The sequence below is a fragment of the Felis catus genome, chromosome A3, assembly GCF_018350175.1.
Source record: "Felis catus isolate Fca126 chromosome A3, F.catus_Fca126_mat1.0, whole genome shotgun sequence".
In the NCBI taxonomy this organism is placed as follows: domain Eukaryota; kingdom Metazoa; phylum Chordata; class Mammalia; order Carnivora; family Felidae; genus Felis; species Felis catus.
In genome coordinates, this window is record NC_058370.1 from 79,786,381 (window position 1) to 79,813,065 (window position 26,685).

At 39.6% G+C, this 26,685-nt stretch overlaps 1 protein-coding gene across 3 annotated transcripts; it reads right to left on the bottom strand.

Annotated features, from left to right (window-relative positions):
* Window positions 1-478: 478 nt before the first annotated feature.
* On the bottom strand, window positions 479-26,680 carry FAM161A (FAM161 centrosomal protein A). Of its 3 annotated transcripts, XM_003984033.6 has the most exons (7): window positions 26,388-26,680; window positions 15,395-15,633; window positions 11,984-13,144; window positions 11,461-11,628; window positions 9,322-9,421; window positions 1,494-1,648; window positions 479-1,056 (listed from the first exon to the last, which is right to left on the bottom strand). In XM_003984033.6, exons 1-7 carry the CDS (start codon window positions 26,571-26,573, stop codon window positions 918-920), a joined length of 2,148 nt encoding a protein of 715 aa, XP_003984082.2. In that variant the 5' UTR covers window positions 26,574-26,680; the 3' UTR covers window positions 479-917. The 3 variants fall into 3 exon arrangements, with proteins under 3 accessions (XP_003984082.2, XP_003984081.2, XP_006930185.3); XM_003984032.6 differs by lacking the exon at window positions 11,461-11,628; XM_006930123.5 differs by lacking the exons at window positions 479-1,056; window positions 1,494-1,648 and adding an exon at window positions 10,594-10,711 and having other exon boundaries at window positions 9,267-9,421.
* Window positions 26,681-26,685: the final 5 nt, after the last annotated feature.

A 26,685-nucleotide genomic window follows, 5' to 3' on the forward strand; every position in this document is an offset into this window, starting at 1 on the left:
TCAAAAATAAATAAGACATTTAAAAAATTATTTTTTTAATAATAAAATAAAAAAGAGTTAAACATGAATTTCTTTGGAGATTTTCCTTGAACAAGTTATTATGCACAATTTCATCATATACACAACAAGGTTGATATTTACCTTCAATTAAGATTATAACTCAGATGCTTACAATTATTTCTATCATAATACACAGAATTAAAAAAATACCTGATATAAAAACTTTTCCAATAATTTACACATCAAAAATAATTTGGAATAAGACTAGGGATAAAAATAAAAAGTAATGATATAGTGTGGATAATTTAACAGCAAACTCTCAGTGCAGAAATGTATGCAAATTTGCAAGTATGTATTTTTTCTGTATTTTATTATTTTTAAAAAAATGGCTCAGATAAGACTTAAAATACCCACTAAAACAAGTGTGAGGATTCATTTTGTGAGATGTATTGCAGAGGAAAAGAATGGGCAAATAGTGTAATTTTAAGATATTTATTGATTCAGGCTTCCGAGAAAAATGTTTTCAAATCACCAAAAGCCAATACTTCTCTCTGCTCTCAATGCTAAGCCATTTTTTTCCACCCCAAATAAGGAAGTAACATATATTTTTATAACTAATCAGTTTGTGACAGCTGTGATTCTCAAATGCTTTTTAAAAATACAAGTGAGATCAAAGTTACACACAGACTATATGTAGCGATTAAAAAACCTGAATAGCCAAAGCTTTACTCTAACTGACCCAAAAACCATTCATTTGGCTGGATTTGGCCTTTTCAGGCTATACATGACTTTGCTCAAGAGCCCTGTACATATCACAAGGTTCCCACTGATGTTCTGAACACCACGAGCATGGATGCTAATGCCCAAGGCTGTAATTGACTGCAGGGGCTCAGACAGGAGACCCTACTGATTCCATGTTACTCCTTGACAGATTTCTCCTCTCCACTCTCTTCATCAGCTTCCTCTTTTTCCTTGTAAGAATCCTGGCTGTTGGTATCAATAAAATAATTTTCTTCCCCATTCTCTCCTTCTTCTATTTTTTCTTCTTCATTAAGGCTGGAGGAAGAAATGTATCAATCTTTCACAGGAAAAATGATTTGGTTTAAAGGTCAACAAACTCTTTGCAATGTATGCCATCAAGTAGTCAGTCTTCCTCAAGTGTACGAACTCCGATTTATCAAGAAAACTATAAAAGTGTCAACTGGGAACGAACTTATTTCAAACCTTGATTGACTCTCAAAACTCCATTTGAAAGCATCTTAACTATTTTCATTATTTATGTCAGTCAGAATTTAAATTATTCTGCTTTAAAAACAAGATACCTCATCACCATGTAATGTTCTGAATGTGTCAAATGTTAAAATATCAATGTTTTACAACAATTCACATATGTTAGGTTAAGAGATCTTTTAAAAATACAGAACAGTTTTATGCTTTCCAGTAGGTAAGAATTATTTCAAAGGTAAACCATTTAGACATCTTATATATGTTACCTTTCTTTATCTTCAGTGAAACTTTTCATCTCTTGATTGCTGAAGTACTCAAATATTTTTCTACTTTGGCCTTTCTTTGAAACAAACTCATCAGATAGTCCTACTGCTTTTAGGGTGTTAGAATAATGCTTTTCTGCTGCCATTCTTGCATTTTTCTATAGGAAAGACAAACCTTTTTAGATGAGAACAAAAGACTTTAAATTTCCATTAAAGATGTATGGGTTAAAAGCTCCAGTGAAAATTAAATTCAATAATCACAGTTGGCTGGAAACAGGCAGACCCTCTGACGAGCAAACCCACTTGCAGGCATATTCCCAGAGAAAGTCCTACAGATGTGCCCCAAAAGACATGTACAAAAAACGTTCCAGATAATATAGTTTGTAACAACCCCAAACCAGAAACAACCCAAATACCTATCAATAACGGGATGGCTAAATAGTGGTCTATTCACACAACAGAGTAAAATAAGCAATGACGATGAGTGAACTCTAGTTGTCCATGACAACATGGATTGATCTCACAAACATAATACTAAGCAAAAGAAGTAAACCACTAGACAATACATACAGAATGTATGATTCATTTACATAAAGTTCCCAAACAGGCAAAACTAAACTATACTTGTAGGGATAGATACATAGGAAGGTAAAACTGCAAAAACAAACAAACAAAAAAAACACAACAACAGTAATGACAAAAACAAGGAAATGCTTATCTCAGAAGTTACAATGGTGGTTACCTCCAGGGGAGTGGAGGAGGGTTTCGATCTGGGAAGGGCACACAAGGTTACTGGGGTGCTGGCAACGTTCTATTTGTTAACCTGGGTGGTAGCCACATGAATTTTGACCTATAGTTATTCTTTACACTATACCTGTTTTATATATTTTTAAAAATAGGCTTTTATGTTCAAGGATATCTGGAAAAATCAGGAAGAAAAGAAGTTCATGATAGTTGTCAGAAGTTTCTTTCATTTTATGTACCTCCTGTAATTTCTACTCTTTACATGCCACATTTCTAATCCATCAAAGATGATAAAATCATCACTGTTCTTGTCTTTACTCTGGAGGAAGCAATGGACACAGCAAGAAGGATAAGAATTTTGATCTGTGTTCAAATCTCCAGAATGTTGTTTCCTGGCTTTGGGACCTGTGGAGCTGAGCTAAGATGACCCTCTCATACCTGAAGCAAGTTAGGAGGCATCACAGTTCCTGAGACCACAGGCTTTCCAGGGTCACAAGATGACTGGGGTTCACACTAGTGCCTCAGTTTTAGTCAACTTTTACCTCCTATGAGCGGATATGAACTAGTATAGGGCCAAGAATTGCCATCTGGGGGGTGCCTGGGTGGTTCAGTCGGTTAAGCAACTGACTCTTGGTTTCAGCTCAGGTCATGATCTCACGGTTTGTGGGTTGGAGCCTTGTGTCAGGCTCTGGACTGAGAGCGCAGAGCCTGCTTGAGATTCTCTCTCTGTTTCTCTCTCTCTCTCCCCTTACCCATGCTCTCTTTCTCTCAAGGAAAAAGAAAAGAAAAGAAAAGAAAAGAAAAGAAAAGAAAAGAAAAGAAAAGAAAAGAAAAAAGAAAAGAAAAGGAAAAAATTGCCATCTGGACCTCCAACTAAAGCAAGGTGACTAGGAATACACTAGTTCCAGTGCCCCAGTGGCATCCCATATTGGAAAGAGTGTGGGAGAGTACCCAGTCTTACCCCCAAATATAACAAACAAATAAATTAAGACACTCCCTCCACCCCCACTAAGGTTAAGCAGTTTGCTTAAGGTCACAAGGATAATGAGTGATAGAACCAAGTCTCTTGACCAGTTCCTAGGTCTGTTCCACTCCACCATGCTGCTTTCTCTAAGTAATAGTGGTCATCCTGGAGTTTGAAGGTGGCTTAAACCTGACTTCAGCAATGCAGGTGTCAGTATTGATTTGCCTAATCTACGGACTCCAGCATAATGAGGGAACATGGCATCTAGTGTTCCGTGGGAGAAACCAAAATAGCAAAGACCGATTACAATGGATAAACTACCACCGGTGATTTCCTGATGCTCTGAAAAACTGAAAAAGCACTACTAAATCCACCCACTATGATTAGCAACAATTTTTGGAAAAGTAAATAAAAATGCATTCAGAGGCTATGAATATCAACAGACAAGCCTCGAGGAACTGAAAGTCATGGCAAAGTGAGAAGGTAAGAACTATGCCCCCAAGAATGTAAAGCAGAATAAGGAAACCCCAGACCTAACTTTAAATGCATTAAGAACAGTATATGCTGATCTAAACAAATTAAATATAAGAGATATTAAAATGATACCAAAGTTAGTACTCATAAGTCTTCATTTGAATTTGGCTTAGAATTTAATTTAACATCTACTCAGTTAATAAACCCTGTGATTTCCAAGAAACAGGACAACACGGTTTGTTGTGTATTGGATCATAGGCTTACTCTGCTAGAGAATAACTCAACAGCAGCAAGACCACAATTAGCCCTAATAAGGGGATAATGCATAAAGTTGTGAGTGAATTTATGAAATAACAGCTGTTAATTAGCAGCAAAAGTCACAGCAAAACAGGCTGCGAGAAAAAAATTGTACTAATTTATGTTAACAAAACCAAAGCAATGGTGAGTCACTGCCAGTCACTCTATATATAGAATTAATTACCTTTTAATATTTTATATCACGGTGAATAGTGTATAACTATTCTTTAAAATTTTTTTTAAGTTTATTTACTTATTTTGAGAGACAGGGAGAGAGAGAGAACAGGGGAGAAGCAGAGAGAGGGAAAGAGAAAGAATCCCAAGCAGGGTCCACACCGCCAGCGTAGAGCCCAACGTGGGGCTCCAACTCATGAACCACGAGATCATGACCTGAGCTGAAACCAAGAGTCAATTAACCAACTGAGCCACCCAGGCACCCCTAGTGTATAATTATTCTTAATTGAAACAAACATTTCTGGGGCGCCTGGGTGGCTCAGTACATTGAGCGTCTGACTTCAGCTCGGTCATGATCTCACAGTCTATGAGTTCGAGCCGCGTGTCGGGCTCTGCACCAACAGCTCAGAGCCTGGAGTCTGCTTCAGATTCTGTGTCTCCCTCTCTCTCTGCCCCTCCCCCTGCTCATGCTCTGTCTCTGTCTCAAAAATAAATAAAAACATTAAAAAAAAGAAAAAAAATAAATTTTGAAATAAACATTTCTTCCTTGCATTTCACCATGCAAAAGAATTATAGACAATGAAATAAAAGGAGCAATTAAAATAACTATGATTATTTTATTTTACTACCAAATACTGCAAAAGAAAACTAGTGTTTCTTCTACAGGAAACCAAAATAACATGCAATGATGAGTTTGTCTACAAATCAGTGCCCTCATTTGAAGGGGGGAAAGTACTTATTTTTCATAACCATAAGTTTCATTTATATCAATTATGTCATTTATTTAATTACTGAATACTTATTTTGTAACAAGTCCTCATGGAAGGTAGTGGGTCTATACCACACAGGAAAGTGTTTTGGACAAAGGGAACAGCATATGTTAGGGCCAGAAGCAGCGGAAGTGGCATCAGCTATGAAACTGACCTATGTTTTCAACATTTAAAACTTCTTCATGGGTTTAATTTCACATGACTACTTACTTTGCCTCATTTTCTCTGTGCTTAGAAACTGGGAATTCAAAGCATGGCAAAATGGCTTACTCACGCTGAGACTCATCACTAATAGGTCAGGGCAGTGCTCGCAGCCTGGGCTAATCCCCCCCCCCCCCCCCAAATGAGAAGTCATTATCTGGCTAATTTGATCATGACAGTTCAGTTTTGGTTCAACAAATGCTTAACATCTCTGTGCCAGATGTTCTCCTAGGTGCTGGGTGCTGGAAATACAAAGATTTGACCACAACCTTCAAAAGTAACTAGCTAGAAGGGAAGAGAGATCCTGAAACAGATAATTTCCCACACAATGTAGCAGGAGCAAGGACAGAGGTATGCTGAGGGTAATAAAAAAAAAACAGAGGAAAGGGCACTCAATCCAACCTGGGAAACAATTCAAGAAGTGATTTTATAGGAAGACTTGAAAGATCAGGAGGAAAAATAGGAAGAAGCTCTAAGAGTGTTCAGAAACAGCATCAACTAAGATTTCAAGTTTGAAACTAGTAGTCTGGTATGATCTGAAAGAAAAATTTCTGAAAGAAACTAGTTAACCTCTTTAAAGGTTAACAGGGATCAGAAAGTAGAGGATCTATACATGCTAAGATTCATGGGGTTATCTTCTGGGAGAAAGCAGGACAGCTTAGTGTTAAGTGCTTGGAAGGATTGACTTGGGTCCAACCCTAGTTCCATTACTAACTATGAATCTTACTACTTACATTCTTTGAACTTCAGCTTTTTCCTCTGTAATATAGGAATAGCCACTTTGGGAGGCCAAAGCCTCTGACTGGCTCAGGCCATGATCTCACAGTTTGTGAGTTCGAGCCCCGCATCAGGTTCTGTGCTGACAGCGTGGAGCCTGCTTTGGATCTTGGGTCTCCCTCTCTCTCTCTCTGCCCCTCCCCTGCTTGCATCTCTCTCTCTCAAAAATAAATAAACTTTCAAAAAAGGAATACCCGCTTTGTAATATTGTTTGAAGAAGTCAGTGACAAGATTTCCTTCTTTTTTTTTTTTTAGTTTTTTAAAGTTTATTTTGAGAGGGGGAGAGGGCACAAGCAGGGGAAGGTCAGAGAGAGAGGGAAGAGAGAATCCCAAGCAGCCTCCACACTTAAGTGCAGAGCCTGATGCAGGGCTCAAACTCACAAACCAGGAGAACATGACCTGAGCCAAAACCAAGAAAGAGTTAGCCACTTAACCCACTGAACCACCAGGTGCCCCAAGATCTCTTGATACCATTCACTGAAAATGAGAACGAGTGGAATCAGTGAAAATGGATGATCATCATCGTTATCAGAGATTATTTACTACATATTCAGGGTTAAGATTTGGCAAGGGAACGGGAATAGTAAAGTGAAGATATAATGGGTGGCTTTGCAAACAGCAAGGCAGGAAAATGAGTCAAACCATTACAATAACTCACACAGGAGACAACAGAGATTTCACCTAGCATTTCACCATCGGGAATGGAGAAAGGCAGGTCCAAATATTATTTAGGAAGAAAACTTTCCAGGTCTCTCAGTAGCAACTGAAAGAGGGAGGCAAAGTGGTTCCCAATCACCAAAACTATGGTCCAATAAAAATAGGAAATCAAAGACGAAGATCTAGTTTCAGGCAAGATGAATGTAAGATACCTGTGGGAAATCTCTGTAGACAGAGCCACCAGACAAACAGACATAAAAACCTGCAGCTGGGAGCTGGAAATAACTATTTTAGGAGCTAAAAGTCAATCACTTTATGCTAAATAGAACAGCTTATGATGATTTTTCCAAGTTGAAACTGAGATTTTAAAAAAAGAAACCCACCCCTTAAAATGAAAAGCATCACATAAAATTATATACAAATCTGTAAGTAAAGGGTTCCCATAACTTTGAGAGGCTGTAATGTGTAAATTCAGTTACAATACATGTCTCTGTCCTCAGTGAGTCACTGAGAAGAAGAGTCCTATAATGCTAACAGGAAGCTCCAAATGTAACAGGTTGAAATTCACAACACCTGTAACCTCCAGTGATTCTGTCTATTGTTAAGCTATGTCACCCATTAGAACACCTCCCTTTTGAGAGGGATGTGAAATTGACAAATATTTTTTAGGGGGCGATTATAAAACCGAGTACAAATTTAGTAAAATCAGGGTTCATTGTCCATACGATCTAATTATTTTTCCAGTGAAAAGGAAGTGCTTTCAGTAATTGTAGGTAAGAATGAAAATTACAGACTCACTTAAAAAAAAAAAATCAACAAAATGAAAAGGCAATGTACTGAATGGAGAAAATATCTGCATATCATTTACCTGATAAGGGGTTAACATTCAAAATATATAAAGAACTCATACAAGTCAACAGCAAAAAAACAAATAATCCAATTTAAAATGGGCAAATGATCCGAATACTGTTCCAAAGAAGATATTCAAATGGCCAACAGATATATGAAAAGATGCTCAACATCACTAGTCATCAGAGAAATACTAATCAAAACCACAATGAGATACTACCTCACACCTGTCACAATGGCTATATCAAAAAGACAAGAGATAACAAATGCTAGTGCAGAGGTAGAGAAAAGGGAACCCTTGTGTACTGTTGGTAGGACTGTAAATGGAAAACAGTACAGAGGTTCCTGAAAAAATTAAAAATAGAAATATGAGGGGCACCTGGGTGGCTCAGTTCGCTGAACGTCCGACTCTTGACTTCAGCTTAGATCATGATCTTGTAGTTTGTGGGTTCGAGCCCCATGTCAGACTCTGCACTGACCATGCAGAGCTTGCTTGGGATTCTCTGTCTCCCTCTCTCTCTGCCCCTCCCCTGCTCTCTCTCACTCTCTCAAAAATACATAAACATTAAAATAAACAAGATAGAAATAGAAATATGATAGAATCCAGCAATGTCCAACTTCTGGGTATTTATTTGAAGGAAACAAAATCACCATGTTAAAGAGATTATCTGTGCCCTCACATTCAATGCATTACTATTTACAATAGCCAAGATACGGAAACAAAATAAGTGTCCATCAAAAGATTAATGGATAAAGAAAATGTGGTATATATGCAGTGGAATACTATTCAGCCATAAAAAGGGAAATCTTGCCATATGCAACGATATAGATGGACTTTGAGGACTTTATGCTAAATGAAATAAATCAGAGGAAGACAAATTCTATATGATCTCACTATGTGTGGAATCTAAAAGCAAAAACAGAAGAAACTCATAGAAAAACAGATCAGATTTGTGGTTACCAAGGGAGTTGGATGAAAGTGGTCAAAGGTATAAACCTCTAGTTACAAGATAAATAAGTACTGGGAATGTAATGTACAACACGATGACTCTGTTAATACCACTGTATGGTATATATGCTAAGGTATAAGATGCTAAGAGGGGCACCTGGGTGGTTCAGTCTGTTAGGCTTCCAACTTCGCCTCAGGTCAGGATTTCGCAGTTTGTGAGTTCGAGCCCTGCATCAGGCTCTCTGCTGTCATCACAGTGCCCACTTCAGATCCTCTGTCCCCCTCTCTCTCTCACCCTCTCCCCTGTTCACACACACTCTCTCACTCTCTCTCTCTCTCTGTCTCAAAAATAAATAAACCTTAAATATATATATATTTTTTAAAAACCTGCTGAAAGAGTAACCCCTAAAAGTTTAGATCTTAGTAAATCCTAAAAGTTTGGTGACTACATGAAGTGATGGTTATTAACTGAACTTGTGGTGGTAATCATTTTGCAATATATGTATACCAACTCACTACGTTGTACACCTTAAATTTATACAGTGCTCTAAGTCAATTATATCTCAATGAAACTGGAAAAGAAACTGGCAGAAATAAATCTGATTCCATTAGCATTTTGTTTCATTTTTTAATTCTTCAAAGACTTACAAATCATATCATGAAGGCTCACCTTAATATCCGGCTAAGTTGGTATTAAAAAGAAAAGACCAGCCATGAAAAACAGGCTGTGAAACATTTTGAATACGACTGGATTAGCAGCATGTTATCAAGCTGACATGTCTTATCAACAAGATTCAATGCTCAGATTTGAGCAAAAACTTACTTGACTGATTTGATGAAGCTGTCACAGAAACAATATGTCTCAATAAATTGTATACAACATATTAAAAAAATGGACTGTAAATTAGGAGCTAGAGATGCTAAATTAAAAAAAAAAAAGGCTGACAGTAGCTCTTAAATTCCAACAAACACAACCTGAGCAACTCTTTCAAATAGTAGCGGCCTGTTTTTTAATTTTTCTTCTCTCTCTTCTAGTTCTCGTTGGTATTCTCTCATCCTTTCCTTTTCACTCTTTCTAAAATCAAATAAAAGGAACAGCATTTTAAAAAGAAATAATAACTTGCACATATAACATTTAGCTTAGACGACAGATCAGAAGTTAAATTATAAGCACAGCTTACAGTTTACCACAATTCCTTTCCTAGACTGGTAAATTTTTATGGACTGCAGAATAAAAATCCTAGGTTGTGAGAACACACCTTTACATACTGGGAACAATCTGGATACTCTGATGTTTCTGAAATCTTCAAGATTTTTAAAAAATTATGTATTAAAATGCTTCAAACTGGCCTGAAGAGATGAATGAACACCCTCTTATCTCATTTGTAAGTGAAAAAAAAACAAGAAAATTTAGTTCAAATTAGATATCTTTTCTTTAAGGAATTTCTTCTGAAAAACAAGACCTTGCTCCTTCTTTTTCCTCATAAGTGAGATCTCCTATAAATCGGTGGCAGAGTGAATTAAATGGGAGCAGGTCAGGGGAGAATGGGGACTATGGGAATAGAACATATAGAAAAAAGGAAGCAAAATACATAAATTCACAATAAATGTACTTACTACTTGGATAAGATCCTATAATGAACTAAATTATGCTATTTCCTCTATGTAAAATATACTAACTTTACCAAGATAATAAGATTTCACGGATTAGAGAAAATAATTGTACTATAAAATGCTAATTATGCTTAATTATACACAAGATTGGTATTATGAAAAATCCAGTTTACTTTCTTAGGGTGAACAGTATATTTCTAAAAATTATTGCTCAAGTTCATCAAATTAAGCTCCCTCTATCACTGAATTACACTGATATATATTATAAGGGATATAAACATAATATATATTATAAAAGAATATAATTATTATAAATAAAAATTTACAATTAAAAAGGAATACTCATAATTAAAAGCAAATACAGGGGTGCCTGTATGGCTTAGTCGGTTGAGTCTCCGACTCTTGATTTAAGCTCAAGTCATGATCCCAGGGTTGTGGGCTCGAGTCCTGCATTGGGCTCTGCGCTGAATCTGAAGCCTGCTTAGAATTCTTTCTCTCTGCCTCTCTTCCCCACTCCTGCACTCTCTCTCTAAAATAAAATCATAAAATAAATAAAATATAAAAAATAAAAGCAAATATAATTTGGGGGGTACTTATAAATCAGATTAAAAATTAATTAATCATATTACTTACCCAGCTTAGGGGGAGATATTTTCCTACTTAAACATGAACATTTTTACATAAAAATGTTCCTCTGGAACACTGGTTTTCAAACTTTGTGCTGCAGAATTCCAGTGTTCGTGAAGGGGTTCTGCAAATATTTTTATTTATTTATATTCAAACTGCAACGGAATGCAATACACACCACTAAACATTTATACACACGTGTTAACTGACACACATAACTGATGTTATTTAACATCAGTGTGTTAATTTGTGATATTAGATTTCATGCAGACCTCAGAACAAAGCTCTGTGACATATCTATTTACTGAAGAATATTCTTAGATTACATGGCAAGCTATTAAAAAAGAGCTTTGTGTGAATCAAAATTTTTCTATGTTTACTGAAATTAAAATTAAAAACTTAAAAAAAGATTTTTCTCAATATTAGTACTGTGCAATCAAAAATAGTATAAAGAAGGAGCACCTGGCTACCTCAATCAGTAGAGCATACGACCCTTGATCTCAGGGTTGTATCATGTTCAAGCCCAACAATGGACATGGAACCTACTTAAAAAAAAAAAGTATAAAGTATAAAAAAAAGTATAAAAAAAGATTAGATACTAACATAAAATTACAACTATGAACTATGGCCACAATCAATATGAAATGTTTCAATTCATCAATATGGCTTTATGGTCCTTACCATGAGGTGAGTACATACGGTGGTTCTCACCATGAGGTGAGTGTGAATGAGAATGTGTGTACGTTGAATTTAAGTAACCAATGGCAACTTAATCCAGAAACTAAAATACTAATCAATCTGTTCGTATATCGTATCCACTGAAAGAAAGTTTGAAAACCAGTGATCTGGAGGTTCAGGATTCTTTTATGATACCTGAGAGACATGACTCTGGATTTAGACATTTGAGCTAAACTTTGATGTGAGTCATAAGCCTTAGCCCGGGTCATCAGGAGTTTCTGCAATTCTTTCATCCTTTGCTTCTGCTTAGTTAGGATCCGACTTCTCTCTTCTTCCAACATTTTCTTTTCCTCAAGTGATCTCCTGAGGGCAACAAACTAAGGCTTAATTCACTTTAAGCCAGTGGGAATGCTGTTTAGCAAAGATTTAACACGGGAAAATTCAAAGGTTGAAAAAAGGCAACCTTTTGTGAAGGCTCTGACTTGCAAAACTAGAAATCAACAGGCTAACCTTTTCTATCCCCAAAGATTCATAAAATACAAAATACATTCATTTCTTAGCAGAACACCCTCTGGCAAAATACTCTATATTATACGGTAAAATATATCACCAAATATAATTTTTTCACATTTTCAAATTCACCAACATAAAATCAACAGAGCTGCAAACACGATTTTAGCAACCGCGAGTCAGCTGGTACGATATCCTAGTTATTTACCTTGTGGCTTGTTCTCTTCCTCTGGAAGACACTGTGGGCATTGGAGGGTTGCAGTGACAAGGCACAGGCTTTGCACTTGCACTTCTTGCTGGTGACTTGTGCCTTGGAGACAGATAAGCCCGTGTTTCTTTTAAATGTTCTTCATCTGCTGCAACGTCTGCCAAAATTTTTTCTCTCTGAGTGGATGCATTGGAGGCTGCGTGAAGATCAGATGGTTTACGGACAGTTAGGAATTTTGAAAACTTCTGTTTCGAGAGGCATTTCTGATATCTCTCGGGAAGGTCTTCAAAATCAGCAGTTTGCCACCTAAAGTTGTGTTTACACTTCAACTTTTCAGCCTGTTCAGGACCCTTGAGCTTCCTTGCAGCACAACTTCTGTGACCTGATCTGCGAGGTAGAGGGGATGAATTCTGTAAAATCTCTTGGGCTCTCAGTTGCATCCTAATGTTTCTATACGGCTCTTCTTCTAACTTTCCATTGGTAACCGAACCATAAGTAGACCGAGGTATAGGTCTGGCCTTAAATCGATTTGTTTTCTTTTTAGACTTAAACAAGTCTCTCATCTGCTTATCCCGGATTGCTTGCTTCTGTTCCTCCCTTGCGATAAACTTAAATGGCTTTTGTGAGGCCAAAAGAGCTTCTTTGTTTTTCTCCTTCATATATCTCCTGCGTTCTTCATTTTGCTTGACTATGTCATGATAAAGGGGGAAAAAGACAAATGCAGGAACTGGATTGGCTCGGAATTTTTTCTTACACTCTGATTCCTCCTCTTGTTTTTTGAGCAGTTGGTGTACCATTTCAATATCTGGCTTAGATTTCATGTTTGCTTCTTTTTTCCTCTGTTCCCTAATCATCATCTGAAAAGGTTCAGGTACTGTAATCTTTGGTACCCATTCTCTTGGTTTCTTCTTTGTTTTTTCAACTGGGAAGTCAGCATGTCCACACTGAATATAATCTTCAACAGAGAAGTTTGTCCACATGTTGTTGATCAGTTCTTTAGCATAGCTCATCACTCTCTTTTTCTCAGGACACTCTTTTTCTAAGTTGGGCAACTCATCTTCAGAGGAAGACATAATCAAGGAGGAACATTGCCCTAAATCAGGCTCTGAAAAGGATGTCATTAATGAGATACGGTGATAGGAGTTCTTTTCTGATTCAGACCTAAATGAGAAGAATAATTAGATTATGCTCTCAGTTGCATGTGACCAAATATACAAATTAAGAACTAGATATTTTCTGTTTTTTCTTTTAATTTAAAACAAATTTTTTTAAATGTTTGATTTTGAGAGAGAGAATATGAGTGGGAGAGAGGCAGGGAGAGAGGGAGACACGGAATCCGAAGCAGGCTCCAGGCTCTGAGCTGTCAGCACAGAGCCAGACGCAGGGTTCGAACTTGTGAACTGCAAGATCATGACCTGAGCTGAAGTCGGACGCTTAACCGACTGAGCCAGTCAGGCATCCTGTGCACTATATATTTTCTAAGATCAAGGTATAATCAGTTAGAAGATAAGAGTCTATAGATAAGGCTTCTAATTATCACTTTTATTTAGAATAGAATTAAGAGATGCCTATAAATTATCTAAAATTCAACTCCCTCACATTACAGGGGAACCTGAGACAGCAGAGGCTCCTTGGGTGTAAACTTTATTCCATTCTCTACACGTTTTCCAGAGTCACCATCTTAAAACATACATATAATCATGTCACTCCGCTTCTTGAAACTTTTCTATGATTTGTCATTGTAACAAAGTCAAGTCTAGATTATAAAGCCCTTCAAGGCTAGCCACTGTCTGCCTTTCTGTTTCACCTCTTGCTTCTTTCTACTTCCAGTTTCCAAACATTTTTTTCTTAATGTTTATTTTATTTTCCAGAGCGAGAGACAGAGTACAAGCAGGGGAGGGGCAGAGAGGGACACACAAAATCTGAAGGAGGCTCCAGGCTCTGAGCTGTCAGTACAGAGCCCGATGCAGGACTCGAACTCAGAAACTGTGAGATCATGACCTGAGCTGAAGTTGGACACAACCAACTGAGCCACCCAGGTGCCCCTCCAGTTTCTAATCTTAAGTTATATCCCATCACATGAAGTTCTTCACACAAACCGTGATTTCTCATGCTGCCACGCCTCTGCACACATGGTTTCTGTTGCCTAGAAGCCCACTCCTGGCTTCCCGCATCTGCTACAGCTATGCCTCCTTTAAGACTGAACTTAGATATGACAGTTCTGTAGAAAATTCCTGCCTGCATCCCTCTACCAACACCATAACATAATCAATTGTTTCTTCTTCTGTCTCTATAACACTGTTACATCATGTTGTATTGTAATTTTTGGTTCTCAGCTAGTTCTTTGAGCTCCTCGAGGGCATCTCGATTTTGGCTCCTCAGGGGCCAGGCAACGCCTGGCACACGGGAGATGCACAATTAGCACTGACCAACTGGATGAGTTAAGAGACTTGCCTCAAGTTTCAAAACAAGAGAGTTTACAGTGGAAATGGGTCCAGGAATTACAGACTATTTTGAAAACCTGAATAAGATTTATATCTTAGACCTGAACACTTTGTACTTTATATTTATACACACACACACAGATATACACATACATATAAATATATATACATATATATGTGTGTATATATATATACACACATATATGTGTGTGTATATATATGTATATATATATATATATATATATATATACACATACATATATAACTTTTTTTAAATACCAGAAGCTGGAAAGTTTATTAAAGTGAAAAGTATACTCTTGAGATATTAAGGGGAGGGGGATAAAGAGAGAGAGCAGAGTCGTACTTTGTATTTTTAATGATCTCATGTTAATCCACATACTGTAAACGGCTTTTAAAATTAAATTTTAGGAGCGCCTGGGTGGCTCAGTCGGTTAAGCGTCTGACTTTAGCTCAGGTCACGATCTCGCGGTCCGTGAGTTCGAGCCCCGCCTCGGGCTCTGGGCTGATGGCTCAGAGCCTGGAGCCTGCTTCCGATTCTGTGTCTCCCTCTCTCTCTGCCCCTCCCCCGTTCATGCTCTGTCTCTCTCTGTCTCAAAAATAAATAAACGTTAAAAAAATTTTTTTAAAAATAAATAAATAAATTAATTAATTAATTAAATTAAATTTTAATTTTTATCATTTACAAATGGCCAGACTAAATATTTTGATACATAGCTACAGTTCTGTGAGTGGCAGGTCAGAGAGAAAAGACTAAATGACCACCAAATGACTCTCAAAATAAGAAGCCATTGGTGGATAAGCCATTACACATTTTGAATAAAATCCAACCTCTGTATATCATTAAAAGTACAAAGGGACAGTAGAGAGAAGATATTCTGAGATAGTTTTGTTCTGCACTTTTAAGTATACATTTTACAGCCCACAAATAATACATGTACAAACTTACCTGGAAGAGACACTAGAAGCTTCTTCCCTGATGATCACTGGCTGAACTTCCTTTAAGTTTAATTTATTCTGGTACATTTTCTCTAATTTTGCCATAGTTTCCAAGTGGGCAGCTTTCAGCTCTTCTAGTTTCCTAAAATAGTCTTCATTAGAGTGGTAAACATCAGAGAAGTCCACAAAGTCCTCACCACTTATATGTGTTTGTCCATCCACCTCGGAAATGTTAGTGTTAATATTAGTCTGGAAGGAAGAAAAAAAAAAACCTGTTACATGGTATTTCGAATTGAAAGACAAATTAAAATGACACCAATTCCCAATGCTGCTTCTTAAAGTGTACACTTAATTAGGTTATATGTTACTTGTGGGCTACATACATATAATGGATTCTAAGTTACTTGTGGGCTATGTACATTTTCCCCTAATGACATTTTATTAAGAATGAGAAAGAGGGGCACCTGGGTGGCTAAGTCAACTAAGCATCTGACCCTTGATCTCAGCTCAGGTCATAATCTCAGAGTCATGGGATCTGGTCCTGAGTCAGGCTCTATGCTGACAGCATGGAGCCTGCTTGGGATTCTCTCTCTCCCTCTCTCTCTGCCCCTCCCCTGCTCATTCACACGCACTCTCTCTCTCAAAATAAATAATCATTAAAAAAAAAAAAGAATGAGATAGATAGATATCAAATTGCCAGAAAATAAATGTTATTTAATTCATTTTATAAATGATGGTTAGATTCCCAGGTCATGTACTAACTCATATACGATAATAGAATAGAACCAAACCATCCTTTATAAACAACCTCCTTCTGAATTATACTTTTTTTTTTCTCAAGGAAAGTCCTTTATTTATTTTTGTTTTTTAGAAAGAGAGAGAGCATGTGAGCAGGGGAGAGGAGCATCCTAAGCAGGCTCCACGCTCAACACGGAACTGATGTGGGACTAGATCTCACAGGATCAGAAGCCTGGAAAGAGAGGTTAGGGTAAGCAGGAAATGGTTCGTTCCCACTTCTCATGACCTGAGCCCAAATCAAGAGTCTGATGCTTAACCAACTAAATGAGATGAAGAAAAACAGTTCTTCCTGCTGCAAACCAGCCAAAACAGCCCCAAACCCTTCCCTAGCTGGGCTCCTACAGTGTTGGCCCTGAGGGTGTGCCTTTGGAGAAAAGATAGGGAAAGGGAAAAGTCAGGGAAATGGGAGAATGAGGACAGGGGAATGGAGGGAACTTCTCATTGGTTCACTAAGGAGCCAGAGAGAAGGACACCTATATGCCTCAGGACAAAACAGGAAGTGGGGGGCGGGTAGGAGAGACCATCAGAACAGCAACTTCTGTGGGCAACAAAAGCAATAGCTCCCATGGGTGACACTCTTGTCAGAGTGTCACCCAAGAGAACAAGAGCAGTATAGTATCATAACTACACATAGCACAGCTATGCTATATACAGGTCATGCCTAGAAGGGTCTGACTGGTCTTCCTCCCTCACTCTTTTCACACACCTTCCAAAGTTCTTTCACTTCAACAACTAAAAAGGTAAAACCCCATTTTCTCTGTAAAGAAAATAATTTTAATATTTCTCAGTTGAGATACAGGTGAAATTATTTATGATGCTATGCATAAAAGACTGCTGATCATGGTTTTAAATTTAACCCAGAGCATGAAATAGACTGAGAGTGAAAAAAGCAGGTTAGCCATAGAAAGCTATAGATCAAATCTGATAAGATTCTAGAAAAGCGAGTAGCTTCTCCCAACAGAAAAATTCATAAAATCAGCTGTCTACAAATAGTTATAGGTATGGGCTTTTTTTTAATGGACTAAAAACAGTGTACAAGAGGCCAGTGCTGTACCACTTGGGGTAACCTAAAACAAATGAAGGAAAACAAGTTTTCTTTGAAAGAATTGGTAAGCAGAAATTCATTACCAACGAATTTATGACTCAGAGAATTGCTTTATATATGCCCTACAACTCAAGTAAGAGAGTTTTCTGATATCTTCTGCTGTTTCTGTATGTGCTCCTCACCATTACTTAGCTGTGGGGATGAGAACTTTGTTAATTTCCTCATTCATTAACTTTTTGGAGACAACCAGCATTCAGCTGGCTGCTAAAGATACAAATCAGATAAAAACTCTACCTTAGAGAAGCTTCTGGCTAGTTTACCAGAGGACATGTACACAAATCAATAGCAGACTGAATGGGACAGACAGAACTCTTGACTCCTGTTCAGTTGAACAGGGAGACAGAAGAGTCACCATGTATGTCACTCTATAAGACACCATGAAAGCTCACAGAAAGAACGCCTAATTCTGACTAGGGGGAAAGAAGAGGCAGAATTTGCAGAGGTGAGCCAGACTGGAGACATAAAGTTGGATGAGGACGAAGTGTGCCAGAGACCAAGGAAGCAGTGAAAGACAAAGAAATCTGAGGCACAGTGCTAGAACATTCATTGTATATTATTATACCCTGTGGCAATGCAACTAGCAGGTAGTATGATCTCAAGGAAACCAAGGCTCAGAGGAGTTAGGTGACCTGCCTGCAGTCACACAGCTAGGAAGTGGCAGAGCTGGTATTCAATCCCAAATCTGTTAGGCTCCAAAGGCACACCAAAGTCCTCCCAAGGACAGGAGAGGTTTTTTAGCCACAAGAGGAAGGAACAGGCATTATGTGTTCAGAGAGGGAGTCTGAACAGGGGTGGGAAATTGGGTATATGGAGCCCAAGGGAGGGTGGGAAACAAAGTGAAAAAGGCAAGTTGAAAGCCCCAACCAAGAGTAGAGGTTGCCAGGCCATAGCCAAGAGGAGCCTTGAAGGATGTGAGCAGAGGAGTAACACCATGATGATCAGGAGTCTTCGCAGCAAGGAGGAGGGAGTGAAAGAAAGCTAGGTTGGCAGCAGTTAATGGGCTATTGCAAAGGTCTGAGTTAGAGATATTAAGGGCAAAATGAAGGGAGCAGCACCAGGGACAAAAGAAAGGAGGCTTGATAATGGCCTGGATTGTGGGCAAGAAAGTAAAAAGCTTTCTGTGTGGGGTGCTGTCTAGGTACATGACGGTGCTGTCATTCATCAACATAGGGAATACCGCGGCAGACAGTGTTTTAGGGAAAGGGAACTAATCTCTGTCTTAGACACACTAAGTTTGAGGGGAGAGTAGGGCAGCCAGATGTCCAGGAAACCACAATGCACACAAGTGACAGGTACAGCCTTGGATGTGGATAAGGTTGCAGAGCGATGAGAGACAAGAACCTGAGGATGGAAATGTTGGCAAACACCAACATTTAAATAAGCAGGGAGAGGAGGACTGATATAAAGGAGAAAGTGACACAAAGACCAAGTGATAAGGGTATTCAAATAAAAGGAGCTTTAGTTTGGTTTGAGTTTGGAAGATAAAGGAAGGCTTCCTGGAAGAGGTGATTCCTGGAAGAGATGAGTCAAAGAAAATGGAAGAATCCAGAGGGTCAAAGACAGTGAAGGGGGAAAAAGGAAAAGGGTATTCCAGATGAAGTTAAATGACATTAGCCAAAGCAGCAGGGTAGGTGACATGGTGGGGAGCAAAGTGCAGGATAAGAGGGGAGTAAAATGCATAAAGCAGTTTCGGGGACAAAGCCTGAAAACAGAGGTTAGGGTAAGCAGGAAATGGTTCCCACTTCTCATCTAACTACTGGCTCCTAAACCACTCACTGGTCACCTGGTTTCAGCCCCCCCTATAATCCTTCAATAAGAAACAGTTGTATGGAAGTTAAATAACTTCAGTTTTATCATGCCTTGGGAGAAAGATTATAGGCATGGTGTCAGAATTCTCATCCAAGCCTAGGTTCTGCACTTCTGTGACATGGGCACTATCAGTTTTATGATACATAAAATAGATGTGCCAGGTGTTAAAACTATTGTTTCTTGGCTCCAATGCCACCCAGAATTCTATACCCTGTTATGTGATGCTGGGGATGGGACTCCACAAAGAATGTTTCTGCTTTGCCAGCTGTTCCCCAGTAGACTCTAAAAAAATAAATAAGACTAGAGGGAAACTGCAAAGCTGGAGGAGGAAGAAGGGACTGTATCCCTTTCTGTTAGTTCTCTGTCTGCTGAGTCTCCCTAGCAGCAGTTCATTCTAGCAGCGGTAACTGACTCCAGTTTGCAGTTTTTCCAATGTTCACAGAATCAGCAAAATCACCTCAGGACCTTTGCACTTGGTGTTCCTTCTCCCTGGGATGCTCTTCCTTCAGGTATTTGCACAGCCCACTTGCTCACACCTTCAGGTGTTAATGAAATGTCATCTTCTTAACAAGATTTCACTGACTACCCTATTTGAAATTACAACCTCTCCTCCCCCCCACCCCGCCCCCACTCATTGTCGGCCTCCCTTTTCTGCTTTATTTTTGTCATAAATATTACCTCCAACTGACATCTACATGAAGTTACTTATTTGAGTACCATATACCTTGCCTCCCTACCAAAAAATAAATATCACAAAGGCAATGATTTATCTGTTTTGTTTGTGGCTGTGTTCCCAATGTCTAGAAAAGTATTTGGCCAATGGCAGATACCCAAGAAATATTTGTTGGATGAATGAATATAAGCTAAAAAAAAAAAAAATTAAGTTTACACAGAGGGAAGACAGGTATTCCCTCACATAGGACTGAATCATTTGAAGAAATACTGGCTGCCCTAAAGAGCTATATTCTAATCCACATTAAGGAAAGGGCTTATTTTCCAAAGACTACAATCAATATTCCAAAGAACTATTTTTAGGCAAAAACATCCGTGTGCTCTTCATTCATTCTTTTAGAACGTGCCTTAAAAGGAGGCCTTATAAGAATCATTTTCACAAAAAGGATAAAATGTATTTGGACCTGGAAAAACTGTTTGAAAAATTATAGAAGGATTAACTAGCTTCTAACAAGATGGAACAGTAATCTCTACAAAGTAATCTCTACAAAGTATACTTAGGCATTGACTTTGGCATTCTATCCACTCCATTTCAGCTTAATACTTCAAACTTTTCAGATAAACTGATCTCAAAACATTTTATCTGAAACAGACAAATGGTGGGGCGACTGGGTGGTTCAGTAGGTTAAGCATCGGACTTTGGCTCAGACCACAATCTCACAGTCCATGAGTTTGAGCCCCGCATCGGGCTCTGTGCTGACAGCTCAGAGCCTGGAGCCTGGAGCCCGGAGCCTGCTTTGGATCTATGTCTCCTCTCTCCACCCCTTTCCCAGCTCACACTCTGTCTCTCTCTCTCTCTCTCAAAAATAAATAAACATTAAAAAAAAAATTTAAGACAAAAACAGATGAATGGTTAATAAGCAACTTCTAATCATCTCCATACAATATTTGGTATATAGAAAATATTTAGTAAATCAAATAACCTAGGCCAAGGACATTATTTTCCAAGAACCTAAAATAGTACCCTTTCCCTTTAATTGTTCAGCTTTCTATGGAATGTTGTACATACAGCAGCCACCAGATTAGAGGATAATCTTCCCTAGATTGGCTTGACCTATTTAGATGATGACTCCTTGTAGCACACGTTGCTTCATTAGTAACTAGCACTGTCAATTATTTTTGTGCTATAATTCTATCTAGTATCATCTGCAGTTCCGGAATTTTTATTTAAAAACTTTTTTGCACTGAAAAGATTTCTAAGGGATAAGGTAGATCTATATATGCTAACATGGATAAACCCCCCAGTAAATGTAAGAGAAAAGCAAGCTGCAGAACCATATGTATAAATAAAACGTGACCATATAGGGGCGTCTGGGTGGCTCAGTTGGTTGAGCCTCCGACTTCAGCTCAGGTCAGGATCTCACGGTCTGTGAGTTTGAGCCCCGCGTCGGGCTCTGTGCTAACAGCTCACAGCCTGGAACCTGTTTTGGATGCTGTGTCTCCCTCTCTCTTTGACCCTCCCCCATTCATGCTCTGTCTCTCTCTGTCTCAAAAATAAATAAACATTAAAAAAATTTTTTTTTAAATGTGACCATATATTAAAATATTATGTACATAGGAGATAGGAGGAAGCCCAAAAGACTATACATCGTTTTATTTTTTAATTTTTTTAATGTTTATTTTGACAGAGGGAGACAGAGCGTGAGCAAGGGAGGGCCAGAGAGAGGGAGACACAGAATCCAAAGCAGGCTCCAGGTTCTGAGCTGTCAGCACAGAGCCCGACCCAGGGCTCAAACCATGAACCGTGAGAACATGACCTAAGCTGAAGTCAGACGCCTGACTGAGCCACCCCAGGTGCCCCAACTATACATCAGTTTTAAAACAGTAGCTACTAATTGGGGTTGGGGTGGTCAGATTTTCTTTTTGGGGGGAGAGGTGTTAAAAGGGCCTACACCTTATTTGTAGCATTTGATAGACATATTTTTTAAGATATTATTTTTGGGGCACCTGGGTGGTTCAGTCAGTTAAGCATCCAACTTTTGGTTTCAGCTCAGGTCCAGATCTCGTGGTTCGTGGGTTCAAGCCCCACATTGGGCTCCCTGCTGCCACTGCCGATGTGAAGCCTGCTTGGGATTCTCTCACTCTTCACTCTCTCTCTGCCCCTCCCCTGCTTGCGTGTGCTCTCTCTCAAAATAAATAAATAAACCTGAAAAAAAAATTATTTTTAAGTAATCTCTACACCAAACATGGGGCTCAAACTCACAACTCTGAGATCAAGAGTTGGATGCTCCACCGAATGAGCCAACCTGGTGCCCCTGTAGCTGAAATTTTAAAAGGAGAACGTGTTCATGTATTACTTCCATAATTAAAATGTAACTTAAAAAAATAAAATGAAGGTTTTGTGAATACTAATACTAGAGTAAAACTGGACAATTTCTAATGGATACTTGGTGTGCCTGGCACCTCCACACATACTCCTGGAGCAATACTCCAGCAATTGTCCTCCCCCAGCAATACTGCTTACCTTTCTTTCCCTTGCTCTTCTACTACTCTCACACCCAGCCCCCAACTACCCATGATAACTCTTCTATTTCTTTGAGAGGACAGAAACCATCAGAGGGAAGTTCACACATCTTCCCACCTACAAAACTGCCCACTTTTGTGCCCTTTTTCTCCTTCGCTCCTGTTTCAGGGATGAAATTTCCCTTCCCTTAGCAGCATTTAACCCTTTCCCTCATCACCAAACCCAATGAATAGGAAACTTGCACACCTTGTTGACCACTGTAGCTGGTCCTTAATCTCTTTTGCCCCCCTTTTCTCTACCTATCAAATGCTAAGTTCTTTTTTTTTTTAAGTTTATTTATTTATTTTGAGAGAGGCAGAGACAGCATGAGTCGGGGGAGGGGGAGAGAGAATCCCAAGCAGGCTCTATGCTGTCAGCGCAGAGCCCAGTGAGGGGCTCGAACTCACCAAACTGTGAGATTATGACCTGAACCCAAATCAAGAGAGTTGGAGGCTTAATCAACTGAGCCACCCAGACACCCTTGTTTAAAATATATATATATATATTTTGTTTGTTTGTTTGTTTTGTTTTATACAAAGTCTGATTTATTTGAGAGAGAGAGAGCATGAGTAGGGAAGGGGCAGAGTGAGACAGTGAGACAGTGAGAGAGAGAGAATCCCAAACAGGCTCTGTGCTATCAGTGCAAATCGTTGAGATCATGACCTGAGCTGAAATGAAGAGTCAGATGCTTGACGGACTGAGCCACCCAGGTGCTCCTTAGTGTGTGTGTGTGTGTGTGTGTGTGTGTGTGTATGTATATATATATATATATTTTTTTAAGTAGGCTTGTGAGAAGGGAGATGATTCATTTTCAGAAATACCAAATAAAAGCTGAGCTGTCTAGTTAACAGTAGGTTTACAACCTATTGAAAATATGTACGAACCCTCCCCCACAATGGAGTCCCAAACCTTCACTTCACTTCATGGTTCTTTTTCCCTTCTCCATTTCATGGGCTTATTTTCACAGGCTTTACAGTGAGTATGTGCCAAAGAACAAAGGGAGGAGGGACTGAAAGTCTCTGTGTCACCTTAGGGAACGTTCATTTGCCCCTCCCCTGGTGGCACTCTGTCCCTCTCTCTCTCTGAGGGGCAGAGAGAGAGGGAGACTTAGAATCCAAAACAGGCTCCAGGCTCTAGGCTGTCAGCACAGAGCCTGATGCAGGGCTCGAAGTCACAAACCGTAATATCATGACCTGAGCCACTTGGATGCTGAACTGACTGAGCCACCCAGACACCACTTAAATGCTAGGTTCTTAAGAGTTCTATACTAGGCCCCTTCTCTTCTTTCTCTGTACTCTCTCCTTTAGTGACTTCATCCATTCCCATTGTCTTTAAAATGCTGAAAACTCCCAGACAGAAATCTATAGCGCAGACCCCAGGACTATGGTTTCATAGGCCCAACTGTTTCCTACACATTTCCACTTGGTAGTTTCACAGGCATCTCAGAATCAAGGAAATCCCAGTTCCCACCCAGCCTGTACACCTATTCCTCTCCAGTTATCCCCAATTAAATAATGGCATTCCTTTCTATACACCTGGTCAAACCAGAAACCTGGGAATGAGCATTCTTGATTTCTTCCTCTTCCTTAGCTTTCACATCCGATCTAACAGTAAATCCTATCCATTCTAGAGAAATCTGTCCACTTCTTGCCATGTCCCCTGGCCTAGGTCCAAGCTACCACCTTTGGCCCCTAAATCACTACAACAGCCTCCTAACCAATCCCTTACTTCTGCTTTGTCAAAGTCTCCAATAATTCTCCACAAAGCCACCAAGTCAGCTTTCAAAAACGTAAAAAGAAACATGCCAGATCTCTTAAGTCTCATAGGACATCCTGCTGTACCAACAATAAACACTAAACTTATCTTGGTCTAAAAGGCCCTGAATGATCAGGCCCAGCTAACCTCTCCAACCTCATCTCTCCTTGCCTCTCCTCTCCGCTCCCCTCCCGTCTCCCACTCTCTCTTTTCAGATCCTTAATCACACAAAGCTCTTTCTCTTTCAGTCTCAGGGCATCTGCACACGCTGTTCCCTCTGCCTGGAATGAGTGCTTTTTCTGCCTCTACTCTTCAAATCGTTGCTTTTTCTCATCTACCAGGCATCAACTTAAATGTTAACTCATTTAAGCAGAAGCAGGTGCCTGGCTACTTCTTTTTTTAATCATAGAAGCCTGTTCATTTCTTAGCTGGTATTTCTCATCTTATAATCATTTGACTATTCATTTTGTATTTGTGACAATGTGATCTATGTCTGTTTCATTCACAACTAAATAGTCAGTGACTAGCACTTAGTAACTGCTTGATATTTTTTGAAAAAGGTTAAATGTGAATTAAAGAATATTGTTTTACCCATGTCATCATCAATCCCATAACAGGGCCTATGAAGTACTATCTCCAACTGAAGCTAGATTCAGAGAACTGGCCTCAGAGCCCAATATGGGCACAGGAAGTATACCTGCAACTACAGAAATGACTGACTCCTATACCACAGCAAGCCAAAGGAGAATTTAATCTTTGGGCAAGTTGTTCAAATGACAGTCTCACCGGCAGTTGTTATTATTAATACAAATTTACATAAATCATTCTTTAGATATGACACACATTTTCTCATGTGGTTCTCCTAATATCCTGGTGAGACAAAAGAGATATTATAGTTTTTTTACACACAAGAAAGAAAGTTACATCGTAATATCACTTAGCAAATGGCAGAGAATGGATCCTAATCCGACTCCCAATCCTTTTCCTCTATTCAAATCTTTTCCCTCCGTCACTTTGCTCCCTTTGCTGGCTACTGAGATTTGTGTTGTGGGGAAACTTTATCATGAGTGAAACTGTTCCCAGGACTCTGACGCTGGTTCTTGTTCAGGGTCTTAATCTGCTTTACTTTACACCTCAAGTAGTTTATCTATCGGTGAAATACTGACCATAAAAGATGTTGCTACAGATTTTCTTTTCTTTTTTTTAAACATTTTATTTTTTATTTTTTTTAACGTTTATTTATTTTTGAGACAGAGAGAGACAGAGCATGAACCGGGGAGGGTCAGAGAGAGGGAGACACAGAATCCGAAACAGGCTTCAGGCTCTGAGCTGTCAGCACAGAGCCCGACGCGGGGCTCAAACCCACGGACCACGAGATCATGACCTGAGCGGAAGTCAGCCGCCCAACTGACTGAGCCACCCAGGCGCCCCCAGATTTTCTTATTAACAGTTTTAGTGTAAAAAGGTTAGAATTCCAAAATATCCAGTGATTTTCATTAGTCATAGGCCATAATGTTTTGTATCTGAGAATCTTTAGACAAATAGTGCTAAGAATCATTAATTGGGGGTAAGGAAGTTAATATCTGCACATGAGAATTAAAATTCAATGTTCTCCAGTCTTTTAAGCGAAGAGAATAATCGGCAGACTCGGCCCTCTACCTGATGGGCAGGTTCAGGACACATGTGACGCTGAAAATTGGTCAGTGAAAAGCCTGTCTCACCCTGAGGAGTTGTTTAGGAAACTAGAACCTCGGTAGTTTGCTTCTCTGGATGCTTAACTTTAATCTGTATATGATCTGCCCACTGAACTCTTCAATGGTTTTAAACACCGCCTCTCATGGGCAGTGTTACAATGCACTAATAACCAAGACTTTAAGGCGACAATTAAACACACCTGACAGCACAGCGGATTCACCTGAGCTATATGGGTTAACTGCTATTGCGGACATCAGTTTTCCCCAAGTTGAAAAGAAAAAGAAATAACTATGCCCAACAGATGCTGGAGCAAAAGGAATAAACTTCTGTACTTTGTACTCTCTAAAGTAAATGCTCTCCAAGAAATTTTTACAACAACCTCTTCGGTGAAAATTAAAAGATTTCCCAACGCCTCAGTTTAGAGTATTTTCCGTGGGGGGGGGGGGGGGGGCAGAAAGAAGGTGGCGGGCCAGATTTACTGTGTAGGGAGGAGCTGGACAGGGCACCGCGTTTCCCAGCCCGTCCTTCACCTTGCCCGAACGCCAAACAACCCCCACCTGCACCAGGCGGACGCCCAGCCCCCGCCACCTCCCGCCCTCGCATTACCCGCGCCCGCGCCGGCCGCACTGCCTTCTCCTCCTCTTCGTCTTTCTCCTCCTCCACGGCCTCCGCCCCCAGAGCCTCTAAAGGTTCTTCGCGTTCGTACTGGGTGACCTGCGCTCCGGTGCTGGGATTTACCGGGGTTTGGAGACTGGAGGCCGCCAGCTTCGCCGCTCGGTGTGAGGCGGCCATTCCCTCCCCGCTGAGGCCTGTGCGCCCGCGCGGGCCTGCAGTGGGGAAGCTGGCGCGGCCTCCGGCAACCGGGCGGCTCCTTGGGGCGGGCGGTTACTAAGGGCTCGGTAAC

Excerpts from the sequence above, each read along its gene's own strand:
- FAM161A (XM_003984033.6), bottom strand. The coding sequence starts at position 26,573 with ATGGCCGCCTCACACCGAGCGGCGAAGCTGGCGGCCTCCAGTCTCCAA. Across the intron at positions 15,634-26,387 it reads TGCGGCCGGCGCGGGCGCGG|ACTAATATTAACACTAACAT; the intron begins GTAATGCGAGGG and ends TCTTCCTTCCAG. Across the intron at positions 1,649-9,321 it reads TATTTGAAAGAGTTGCTCAG|AAAAATGCAAGAATGGCAGC; the intron begins GTTGTGTTTGTT and ends TCTTTCCTATAG.